Consider the following 13,040-nt stretch of genomic DNA (forward strand, 5'->3'; position numbering starts at 1 on the left):
GCACCTGAAGAGGCGACATCCAGGTTTCACGGACCTGCCGCCAGACACAGCGCGGTAAGTTCACTATAGATAGATGTGAAACATTTTTAATAATCTTAACTTGCGCACCTGTTTGAAGCACAAGCCCAAAAATGAAGAGTGTGATGTGTATGATGTGTATGATGTATTCACATCGCATTACGAAAGAGTGTTTCACCACTTAAACACACATCAGAGCACACAATTGAATAGAACGTAGATAGAAATGCTAATTATCTCTGACCAAATGTGAAATAAATGTGAATGCATCAGTATTTTTCCAAATGTGTACAATGTTCACTGTTCATCGCGTGTTTCGTGATAAGGTCATAACTCCTGCTTTGAGTTCGCATGTTTCCGTGGTTACTCATCACACAAATCAAGGAATTATAATGAATGTAGCATTTCTGTCATAAAACTGTGGTCACATATCAAATATTGAGTGATGGAAACTTTTGAATTATATATGGATTAATGAGATTAAATAATTATCTTAAGTCAAGTTATTGTTCACTTAAGTCTATTTTTGTTGTGAATTTAAAAAAATCCGATTACTCAATTAATCCTGAAAATAATTATCAGATTACTTGATTACCAATATAATCGATAGTGACAGCTCTATTATACTCTGATACAAAACAAGTTTTGGCCCCTGACAACAGTCTACAGTCTACAAATCTTCTGCATGGGTCTAATTATATGATAATCTGATAACTCCAGTACTGCCTCGCAAACTTTTTCTTACACTTATCACATATCAGAATAAAACACTATATAAAACACAGAATAAAAAAGATTTTGCTAGATTTAATATCTGATATGATCAAGCACATTTATAATCTTCCTTTTTAAAGTAAGACTTTAATGGTTTAAGGAAAATTTTATGAAAGAAAATTTTATGAAAGAAATTCGAATCAGTTTTTTTTAAAATACAAAAGCTATGTTTCCTGTGGAGGTCCTCAAGGTTCTAGTTTAGGACCCCTTTTGTTTTCCTCACTGTACATGCTAGCTCTAGAAATATCATCATGAGAGGTGAGATCGATACACAACTATAAATTTTATTTATCAAAACTGTCGATAGCCCACACAGGTGTCACATGTATTTAAAATGGATGACGCTTATGGATTATGTTGCTTAAACAGGACAAAAGCAATATGATGATGTATTAAATTTCTATTAAAAAAAAAGATTAATTGACGAGTCATGAGGACCCTTTTGTTTTGAGTATCAAGCGTGAATTTGGAAGTAGTTTAAGAATCTGATCTCTGCTTTAGTTAACTAAAACTACGGAAATTTGGCCAAACAAAACCAGGAGCACCAGAAGCTGAATTTGCTTTCGCCTCAGTTGTTTTTCTCTCAGGCATAGTTTTAGATTTTTAAATATTTCCCTAAAGTTTGATTTTAGGGCCTCTTTTGTTTTTCTCACTGTATGTACTAGCTCTAAAAAAAAAAATATCATCAGAAGACATGAGATTGATACACGACTGTAGAGTTCCGTCTCATTTATTTCCCAAAACTGTTGCTAGACCAAAGAACTTCCAGATATTTCAATACAGATGTTGCAAAACGTGATTCTAAATTTTAGAGAAAACTGATTTATGTATCAAGTGTGGAGTACTAAAACTGGGAAACTGGAGGAAAACTCTTTAAGTAGTAATTATCCTTCAGTATTTTAAAATACTGAATTCCGCCAAGCAAAACCAGAAAAGCTGATTGTGTTTCTGCCTCTCAGCTGTTGTTCTCTCAGGTACAGGTATACATTTTAAATATTTCAATATATATGATAAGTAGACAGTTTCTTGTTGCTTTGTAGAAAAAATCTACCTATGGAATTCCTCAAGGGTCAATTTTAGGACATTTTTTGTTTTCCTAAAAAACAAAAAGAAAAGAAGATATTCAAGAGACATGAGATCAGTACACAACTTGAGACTTCCATCTCTTTCAGAGTTACACTGTCAGACATTTCTATAACATACTGAAGCTTAATCAGGACAAAACTGATTTTGTCACATCCAGTTCCACCACTGATCCGATTCCAGGCCGGATTTCACAACGCTCACACTCACCTGACTTCTGGCACTCCTGCTTCCTGTTTTCTCCCAATCACACTCTCTATTTAAACTGCTCTTTCACACTCATATGATTTTTGGCTGGCGTGATTCTATTGTCCCCCCCCTCCTATATTTGTTTGAGTGTTTGCTTGTTGGTTTGGATTTTTATTAAAGATTAAGTTCACACGCTATACTGATACTTGGTACTAAATTCCAAGCAAAAGTGCTTCATATGTCAGCTGTTGATGCAGAAAATCAGGGACTAGTTTTAGAGTCAGATGCTGAAAAAACAGAATTTGGCCCCAGAAAACCAGGAGAGATGGAAGCTAACTTTGTTTTGTTCCTCCCACACTCCCTCCGCCTCTCACTCATGCTTCTCTCAGGCCTTTAATTTTTCTCTCAAAGTGTTGTTATTTGCAGTACACTCCATTGTTAGCTTGCTGTTACTATTTGTGGACTTAATTGCTACCTTTGCCAACTTTTAAGTAATTATAAATCTTGGCCATCAAACAGAACAGCCTTTCTAATGTTTTTTTGTTGCTTTTGTTTCTCATTAGGGGTTTTTGAGCTGAGAACTGCATGGCGCAGGGTCGTAAACTGCTTTCCAAAGAGTTTTTGAATTTGTTTTTTAAATTTTTATTTATATATAATTCTTTTATATGCTTCTTTCTGTCTGTGGATCTGTTCAGCAGCTTTATTAGAGCAGGAGCAGGAATAATATCATCAACAGAATGAGCTCTTTTACTCAACATCTGTTGCCTCAGACCTGCTCATATTGTGCTGTCCTTGTTCAGTCATAAATCTGTGTGTGTGTGTGTGCGTTGGTTTTTGTGGCTTATGAGGACTTTTGACCTGATTACGTACCGACACTACGGGGACATTTGGAATTATGAGGACAGGGACAGTGTCCCCATAATTCCTCTAATATATCTATATATATCTAAGTAAAAGAAGCTAAAATTCAAAGTTTCGGTCGAAGTCCACTTACACCACATACCCCTGAAACTGACTTTACACAGTGTTAACTCGGAATTTAATATAGCGCCCCCTTTAGTCTGGTCTTGGTATTGCACCAACTTACACACTCACACAAAATTTGAGCCTTCTGATTGGCTACCGCTGACTCGCCTAATTCGCGCTCTGATTGGCTGCGGCCGATGTCATTCATGTCACGTGTCTCGGTTTGTGGGCGGAGTTTCTCTATGTGCAGCGCGTCATCATGCGGAACTCATAATACGTCAATCTTTAAAAAACAGGTATGAGAATTAACTTTATACACTTTATTAAATGTACTTTATATGATTATATTGCAAAATGCACGTTTACTTTAGTTTATACATATTCAGATTAAAAAATAAAAGATTATGCTCATGAGAATGGGGTACATGTTTAGTCTAATGAGTATATCTTAAAAATCCTGCTAGTTACCATAATAATCACAGAATTCTCTACTTTAAAAACTTGGCAAATGTATTTTTAATGAATGAGTTTAAGTGTAGGTTATGGTTTATGTGAATTTGGTTTAATTAATATAAACGGGAAATATCGGTAAATTAGCATGGTAGCGTTGCTAATGATATTTAATGCTAATGTGCGACATCGCTGATCTTTAAATCATCTCTTCCGGAACACAGTGCGGGTGTATGGTTTGTAGCTCAAATGGTTTCGAGTGGCCTGCGTTAGCTGAACACAAGCAACAACCGGTAAACAACAAACAGCATGGAGACTGGAGAAGTGTTTATTTCGGTGTTATTTTATTAATCCTGGAGCGAACTCTATTAACTGTTAGTTAGCTGCAGTTGCTTAGTTTGGCTGCACCACTTCCTGTTAGCTCGCGCCGCTGTAGTGCGTGTCGGGAGCGCGCGTCGGGGGCGCGCGATTTAACACTTTAACATTTTATCATGCTGCAGCTGCGGGTTTTACTCTCTCTGACCCCTGACAGTCTCTACACGCCTCGTAAATAAGCTAGTTCGCACCTTTAAATAACTATATATATTTATTATATATATGTTTATTATATATTTTTATATATAGTATATAAATGAGAGTGGTGTGGTTTGTTTATCAGCTGTGTGTGCTGGTGCTGCGGTGACGTCACAGCAGAGTAACTGCACATCCCTCAGCATCACTGATGGAGCCCTCGGTAGGCTCACAGGAAATTTACATTGCTTTACATTTATATAACAATAACCTATATACAGGCCAAAGTGTTTTAAGGCTTCAAACTTAAGTATAAACTAAATGAACTAAAGTACTAAGGATGAGTTGTGCGTGGACACACAGCGCCCGGTGTACAGACTGTGTGAGATGAAGCTGAGGAGGAGGAGGAGAGACAATCCCAAACAGGAGGCTGAATATTTCACATCTGCTGCCAAAGACAAGGAGGGATTTGATGTGAAATATATAAATTCATTTATAGGTAAGTCTTAATATGTCATTCTTTGTTATTTTTTTTGTTTAAAAAATTATTATTCTTATTTAGGAGCATCAGGATGTTAGAGAACACTGCAGATGTGCTGCTCGGCTTGAATAAACACTGGACTAACAGGTGTTGTGCTTTCTCATACAGGACGTGGAGTATTCAGTTGTGTTCATTTTGATAAGGGAGATTTTCTTTTGGAGTACAGAGGACAACTCATAAACAAAGCTGAATGTGAACGACGACAGAAGTTATATCACGATGCCATGAAAGCGTTCATGTATGAATTCCGTTTCAATGGAAGACTCTTATGGTATGTATAACATTGCATTGTTCTTCATATAATGTTTTCTGTAAGATCATGCTAATGCATAAAGTTTTGAAAAGGTCTTCTGTGCAGCCACAAGATGTTATGTGTTGTCTTATATCATGCTTCAGTGTCGATGCTTCCAGAGAAGATGGTTCCCTTGGGAGACTTGTCAATGATGACCACATCAGCCCAAACAGCAAAATGAAAATAATCACTGTAGAGGGAAAGCCTCATCTGTGTTTATTTGCGACTAGGAGCATCGACCCTGGAGAAGAAATCACATACGACTATGGCAATTCTGAGCTGCCTTGGAGAAATAAGGTATTGAAGATTGAACTATTCAGTGTTATTGGGCCACGCTTAAACATGCCGGTGCAAACATAACTTACAAATCATTACATGCTACAATCATCTAATTATATTCCCAATATTTTACACTGTCCTAACAAATCTTCACAGATTGTAGCTGAAGAACACCAACTGCCACCAGAGGAAAACAGCACTATGGCATTGAGTGAGGCCAGGAGGGTGAAAGACAATCAGTCTCTGTCACAGCACCAGGTATCCTGTAGTCAGTGAAAGAATTGGAAGATGGCTAACATGGTCTGCTGAAACCAAGCAGTGCTCCAGTTTTAATACATGCCTTTCATCTTGCTCTTTAACCTGTTCTGTAGGCTGTTTCTGAGGCAGACCCCTTTACCCCTGTGACCGAAGATACCCAGGCAGCCATCAACCAAACAGAACAGGTCATTTACAGAAATATATAATGAATTAAAACCTGTTGATTTTACATATACAATTCTATACCCAATTTACAAGCTTGAATAATAAGTATTGAAAATTTGGTTTTATTAATAATAAATGTTTTATGATGTCTGTTTTTAGAATATAGCTGGAGCCGTCACTGAGGTTACATCAGAGCTGACGTCTGTGATGGACAAGTTGGAGACTGATGTTCCGGGTGGAGAGACAGAAAAGGTAAACTATAGAAATCATGTTTTGATTAATGATCCCCCTATCAGCTTGTGTGTGGCACAGCACTGGTTTAGCAGTACACTGGGTATTAAAGGGACCTTGTAGACATGTGATAGTAAATGCACATCAGCAGCTGTGTGTAAAGCATCTGACAGAAACCTGGTCTCGAGGGACTTCACTTTGTGAAGCTATATCATGTACACCACATACATTATCTTAAATTGGCATTTAATAGATGTATAGTTACTGACTAGAGTTCATTCCTTTTACTATGTGCAGTGTGTTATATTCTCATCCCTCAGTAGTAGGGGACCATTATAGGAGCAGCACTGAGTATATATGTGGTCTACCGTGAGTACAGCAGTGACACACACGTTACAGTGTGTGGGGTGCAGTTATGAGTTAATCAGCTACAGCACTGTTTTTACGGGCATCATTGTCACTGATGGATGTTCATTATATGGGTATAAATAGTATACCATATATACAGTGCACTTCCCTAATATACTGTATATACAGTGCACATATGAACACTTCCCAGAGCCCTGACCTAAACCCTATAGAGCATTTGAGAGATGCAATGATGGAAGACAGCTGATGCGCTACTGTGGATGAACTGAAAATTTGTTGATTGAAACTCGTTGGAAACTTCCAGCACAACTGTTACAGAAAATCGCTGATTCCAAATTCTTCTTGGGAATACTGTGTGTGTGTGTAACAATTGTGAAATGAGAAAAATGTTTTGTGATGTCTGTTTTTAGAATATAGCTGGAGCCGTCACTGAGGTTACATCAGAGCTGACGTCTGTGATGGACAAGTTGGAGACTGATGTTCCAGGAGGAGAGACAGAAAAGGTAAATTGTAGAAATCATCATCTGATTAATTATCTCCCTAATTGTTCTGTGCAGTTTGCGGAGTTTGAGGGAGTTTTTAATCACAGTACACTGTCTGTTTAAAGTCACTGGGACTGGTGCACTGTAATAGTGAAGTGTGTCTGTGAGCTGCTCCTCGCACTGGAAACATTTCTTGAGCACAGAGATAGAAGTGTCTGCAGTTGTAGGCACTATATTAAGAATGTAGTTAGTGTGTGTATGTGATGTGTATGGCTGAGACCTGTTTTATGAGAACACTGTGTCTAATGAGAACCTTTAGGAACTATGCTATAAGGATCCTCTACCAGAGGAATATTAGTGTGTGTCAGTGTGTTTGACTAGTACATGGTATATGAGGACAGTATTGATTTATATGATGACTCTGTGTTCATCAGCTTGTGTGTGGCACAGCACTGGTTTATCAGTACACTGGGTATTAATGGGACCTTGTAGACATGTGATAGTAAATGCACATCAGCAGCTGTGTGTAAAGCGTCTGACAGAAACCTGGTCTCGAGGGACTTCACTTTGTGAAGCTATATCATGAACACCATATACATTATTAGGTATTTATCTGCCTCTTCAGAGTCACTGGGAGTGGTGCACTGTAAATGTGTATTGATCTGACTTGGGTGCTGGTTTATCATCATAGAAATCTCTTGTTATTTTTGTTTTTAGAATACAGCTGGAACCATTACTGAGGTTACAACAGTGCTGACGACTATAAAGGACAAGATGGAGCCTGAGGTTCCAAGAAAGGAGACAGAAAAGGTAATTTTGAGATCATCTTCTGATTAATTATGTCCAAAAGGATAGCCATTGCCTGCTAATGTCACTAAACTGGTTAGAAAGACACTATAGCTGCCCTGCCTGTCTGATGTTTGGAATGAGAATGGAGTTTTTTTGATGTCTTCAATTTTTTTTGGATACACTTCCTGTATATCAAATAGTCATAAAGTCGAGTGCGAGAGTAAAGTGTGCCTGATACATGCATGCAGAGAGCTGTTGGAGGTCAGACATGTCAGAAAATGTAACTGGACATAGTATAGTGTGAGTGTCAAGGAACTGATGCATAGCACATTTGTTGTAGACTACTGTTGCCTATTTAATGGTGTAGTTTGCATGGAAAACACCATTAGTTAAAGCTAATGCATGTTTGAACCAAAATAGGTTTAAAAATTGTATTGCCCTTTTGGATCTTGAATGTGACACTAACTTTTGTACCCACCACCCACTCGGTGTAACATTTTAATTCATGAAAATGGTGTTTGGTGTTTGCCAGAAAATACTCCTAGCCTGGTTAATCTGTAACCTTAACATTTTGTTGTCTAATATTTCAGATTACCATTGTGAAGGAGCAATCTGGGCCTGAGGAAAAAGATACAATAGCACCAAGTGAGAAAACAGAAAAAGTAAGTTTGCTGGATAGACATTATTTCTGGCTTATGATATTTCTATGGAATACATCATCAATAATTTCCTTCATTATTTGTATAATTTATTTCATGTTGCATAATTTCAAATATCTACTGTATGTGTAATGACCAAAGCCATTCATACACTATGTCGAATATCACATTAGTGAGCAACATGTTCTGCTATCAAAACCTATATTTATCAGTTATTTTGATCATTTTTGATTTGTTTTAAAAACATACATTTTGCTTTTTTTGTCACCATTGCCTCATACTTAAACACATCCAGAATTAAAATGAAGACGTGTGAAAGAGAATGCTGATGCAGTATCTAGAATATCCAGATACTTGTTAGTATTTTGTCACCTCAGCTTTTGTTATATAAAGTCAAGAGTAAAACCTCTAACAGGCATGCTCTTTTTGTCTGTATTTGTATTTGAGTTGTGAAAATGCCCAAAGTGCACATCATCTAACATCAAATAAATGGATTTTGCTTTCCATGTTATTCCTCCACTAGAGTTACTTTTAGACAAATATTTTTGGTTGTGATGTCAAATGAGTTTTATTAATTCTATTCACAGAATTGTAAACATGAAATGGTCTTCACAACTGTTTCGAGCATGAACAAATGTGCAGCATGTGTTGGACCTGTAGCATCACTCAAATGGATTGGTCTGAGATGCAAAGGTCAGTAATGTACTTTACAGTATTTAAGATGGCAGTTAATTTATAACTGGTATGGTTTGTCCAATTGGCCCATTGTTTCCAGACAGTGGTCCTGGTCTCATAAATTCATAAGGTTTGAAAATTATTAATAAAATTCTAAGCTTCATCTTTTTATATTGAGTTAAGGCAACAGTTGTGGTGTTTTTAGTTTTATTTGTATTGAAATCTTACATTCTTACTTATTTACTTCTCTCTCTTTTGCAGTCTGCAATTGTTTTTGGCACAAGTCCTGCTTTGTAAAACTTATTAAGAATGAGTCACTATCATGGGTGAGTGCATTTATAATTCATTATATAAATTTTAGTCATTTGCAAGTGCAATTTCTAGTGATCGTTTGTTTTCTGGTACTAGAGAGTAAGTACTGGTGAGGATGAATCACTAGATGAAGAATATGTGCCACAGTCAGAGTCAGACAGTGAATCTGAGAGTTCAGTAGAGTTACAAGGAGAATGCCCCTTGAATATGGAGAAACGAAAGGCTATTTATTCCCAGATTGCCAAGTTGAATCCTGAAGGTGCAAGCAAGGGAAACGTGTGTGTTAAGGCCAGAGAAGAAGTTGGTTTACTTTATGAGGAGCAGTTGACTGATGTAGATTATGACAGTGAAGCGAGCTATACACAAACCTCAGATAATCTTTCAAGCAAAGTTCAGGGTAAGCAAGTGTCTGAGACCTACAGAACGTCAAAAGTTGCAGTTTTAGGCAGTGCATCAGACAGTTTAATGCTGCCAACAACAGTCACTGGAACATCTGCAAGCCAGCAACTGTTGGAAGTAAGAGAGGGAGCTGGTGGAAGTGATTTACATGGAGATGTTGAGGAATCATTAATGGCAGAGGGCAAAGCTAAAGTGGATGAAGCTGAGGAGTGTCTTCAGTCATCTGTAATTTCTTGTACTGAAAATAAGAAAAACTACTGATGGATTAGAAATTACAAAAGTCATTGCGTACTACAGAGGCAACGTCATCTTCTTTCATTGCACTTAAAAGCTTCCAAACCCCAGGAGATATCTGGTGTGGGAATGTAGACTCTGCCATGGCTGCCAAACCCAAAACCCTGACCCTACCGTGGTGTTCATTTAGTTCTCCTGGCTAAACTGATGGAAGTGAATCTGAGAATGGCACTGAAAGTGAGAATATGAATGTGTCTATGAGTGCACCAGTGCAGATTGGTAGGTTTTTCTAACATATTGATGTGTTACATGCCCAATTGTTTTGGTCATGATCAGTCCACACTGTTTGTGTGCTGAATAATGTGGTAATCTCTTCTTACAGGGATGCAGAAGGATCACCCACCAAAAGAAGCCAAAGCTGGATGTTCTGGTTGTATTTTCCAAGTTATATATGTGGTTTTGACTTTTATTTTAGTCATATAACTCATAATTATCATTTTTGTTTTACCTATTTTTAATTTGAAACAAAAGTATATGTCATCATATCTCCCAGTCTTTATGGTTGTATGATGTGCATATTTATATACTTGTTTGTTTAGTCTCAAACACAGATGCTTTGCCCATGTCCCATAGAGCACCTGCTGTTTTATGTGCAATAAGCTGGCTATAAGGTTCACAATTTTAAACATCACAATCTAATTGATTCTTTTGATACGTGTTGTATACACCAATCAGACATAACAACCAGTGAAAGGTGAAGTGAATAACATTGATTATTTCTCTACGATGGCATTTGTTGAGGGTTGGGATATATTGGTATAACAGTCAGTTCTCTGTGTTGATGTGTTAGAAGCAGGAAAAATGGGCAAGGGATGCTACATAAAGGTTCCTCTGAAAGTAACGGAACAGCAAGCTCAATTAGTCTGTTTTTGCTATACACTGAAGACGTTTGGGTTTGAGGTCAAAAGATGAATATGAGATGATGGTTTAGAATTTCAGCTTTCATTTCCTGATTTTTATATCTGTGTTACACAGATTAAAACATGGCACCTTTTGGTATAGGCACAAATTCTCTTAAAGTAAATTAAACAGCACTTAATATTTGGTTCATATCCCTTACTTGCAATAACTGTATCAAGCCAGCATACATACATCCCATATACATCGCTCAAAACAAGAGTAGCTGTTCATAGCTACTAATTCTTTAAACTATCAATTTAACAGGATACACCTGGGCAACAAGAAACACCAGTCACATGTTCCAACATACTTCATCACTTGAAAATAAAATGTTTAAAAAATCTATATGTAAATATCAGGAAAAAAAGCTAAAATTCTGAGCTATCGTTTTATATTCGTCATTTGATCTTAAACCCAGATGTCTAGGTATAGGAAAAACAATATAATTGAACTTGCTTTTCAGAGGGGACTGTATTTAACAGAGTTAAAAATTATGTTAACAGTTAACAGTTATGTTTTTTAAGTGCTCAGTTGTAGTATCCCTAACCTGAGTTGCTTAATGTTCTGTAATTGTTGTATAGAAGGACTTGTTCTGTTAAGTCACAGGTGACCCGGTAAATCACCATGTGGTCATGTTTGTGTTTGTGTTAAGTCGAGTACCAATAAAACATGCCTGTCCTTCTAATACAGTGTAAAGTCTTTTTTTGTGTATTGTTAAACTGATGTCCCGATAAAGCGGTGTGACCTTATAAGTACCAATTCTGTCGGAGGCGGGAGCTTCTCAGACGGTCCTTATATGCAACCATAATGTCAGGTCTTGTGTTTAAGAGTTTAATTTTGCGTAGAAGAAATCTGAAGTGAAATTTGTCTTGCTAAAAAAAAACCAAATTTTTTGATGTTTACGGCATTGCTGTAGCACAAAGGGAAAGGTGGGTCCCCTTAAACCACGTTTCAACTGGTTTGGCCGGCAAAGTCCTCGTAAGACTTAAAAACCAGTATGTGTGTGTGTGTGTGTGTGTGTGTGTGTGTGTGTGTTGCCAACAACCCCACTTATCTATGCCCTGAAATGGCATTTCCATTCTTATTAACGTTCTACATGGCTGAACCAACGGCAAGCTTGACACACAAATATGAAGATTAGGACACGTGCACACACACACACACAAGGCATCATTGTTTCCATCGTGAGTGTGTATGCCAGCAGCGGATTCAGCTGCATTTAGAAAAAGCCGTGTTGAATAAAACACGAGCAGACGGCTGCTTATCTCCATGCCACCGCCAGTCAAGAAATACATAAGGCTGTGTAAACAAGAGAGAGGTATCACTGGGCCTCGAGATATTCCAAGAGGGAAAGAAATCAATTGCAGAACTGTGTTTCCAGACTTCTAATGCGCTTCTGGTTCTTCCTAAAATATGTTCAAGGAACAAAAAGCCAAGTATGAAGTGAAATGTGAAACTCCCTTCAGCTCTGATGCAAAAATGATGCAAAAAAAAAGATATGATAAAAAAAAAAAAAAAAAAAGTGATAACACTCTCTACAAATCCACAAAAGCCTTTAAATAAATCAAACTTGCTGACATTTTTATTCAAGTTAACTAAACACCTGAGGCTGAATCTGATCCGAGCTTAAAGCTGAGTAGTTAATGTCCTACAGTGATTCTGGGGTAGATTTAGGATTTAAAAAAAAATCACAACCCTCAGGTCATCAGTCCATCATCAGAGCTTAATCACTGAGCTTTGAGTTTAAGGTAGTGAGTTTGTGCTTATTGATCTTCAGTAAGCACTTTATCCTGGTCAGGGTACGAGGAGGGAATGTGGGAGGAGAGAGGACCCTGGAGAACTCTGAGGGAACCCATGAGAACGTGGGGAGAACTTGTGTACGTGCTTCAAAAATATACACATTAATATTAAAAAGCTAATTAAAAAATATAAAAACTGCTTCTTATTTCCCTAGAGCAACAAAAACTTTTTAAAATTTATATTTAAATTTAAACAAAACGAAGTTGTATTAAAATTAAATTATTAATTAAATTAAAATTAAAACTAATAAATGAAAATAAAATCCAGTAGCACATGTACATAAGCAAATAATATAAACAAACAAACAAAAAAACATTTTGCATATCTTAGTTCCTTGGAGCAATAATGACAATAATTTTAACTTAAAAGTTAAACTTTAAAATTTCATACATGTGTTTCTTATAAACAAATATTAAATACATAAATAAATAAATAAATTCCACTAAAAAAAAAAAAAAAAAAAAAGTATAGCACATAGTGACTGATTTTGAGTTCATATGAGCATTTCTCTAATCGCTACAAAAAGGGATTTGTCTCAGTGTCTTTGTGAATAATAATAATAATAATAATAATAATAATAATACGTTGTGTTTAGCTTTTGATAA

The 13,040-nt window shown here is 36.7% G+C and overlaps 1 protein-coding gene across 5 annotated transcripts; it reads left to right on the forward strand.

The window, feature by feature from the left end:
- Positions 1 to 2,881: 2,881 nt before the first annotated feature.
- Positions 2,882 to 11,658, forward strand: LOC117597338 (inactive histone-lysine N-methyltransferase 2E-like). 5 transcript variants are annotated; one of them, XR_008301363.1, is made up of 14 exons: positions 2,882 to 3,326; positions 4,354 to 4,489; positions 4,640 to 4,802; positions 4,928 to 5,120; positions 5,259 to 5,360; positions 5,474 to 5,545; positions 5,685 to 5,777; positions 6,536 to 6,628; positions 7,325 to 7,417; positions 7,987 to 8,058; positions 8,643 to 8,748; positions 8,992 to 9,056; positions 9,773 to 9,954; positions 10,058 to 11,658. XR_008301363.1 is itself a non-coding variant. In XM_053232110.1 (14 exons), the coding sequence occupies exons 2-14, from the start codon at positions 4,202 to 4,204 to the stop codon at positions 9,863 to 9,865; spliced, it is 1,293 nt and encodes a 430-aa protein (XP_053088085.1). In that variant the 5' UTR covers positions 3,248 to 3,326; positions 4,139 to 4,201; the 3' UTR covers positions 9,866 to 11,658. The 5 variants fall into 5 exon arrangements, 4 of the variants coding, with proteins under 4 accessions (XP_053088082.1, XP_053088083.1, XP_053088085.1 ...); XM_053232110.1 differs by adding an exon at positions 4,139 to 4,213 and having other exon boundaries at positions 3,248 to 3,326; positions 9,773 to 11,658; XM_053232107.1 differs by having other exon boundaries at positions 9,773 to 11,658.
- Positions 11,659 to 13,040: the final 1,382 nt, after the last annotated feature.

Source organism: Pangasianodon hypophthalmus, chromosome 2, assembly GCF_027358585.1.
Source record: "Pangasianodon hypophthalmus isolate fPanHyp1 chromosome 2, fPanHyp1.pri, whole genome shotgun sequence".
In the NCBI taxonomy this organism is placed as follows: Eukaryota; Metazoa; Chordata; class Actinopteri; order Siluriformes; family Pangasiidae; genus Pangasianodon; species Pangasianodon hypophthalmus.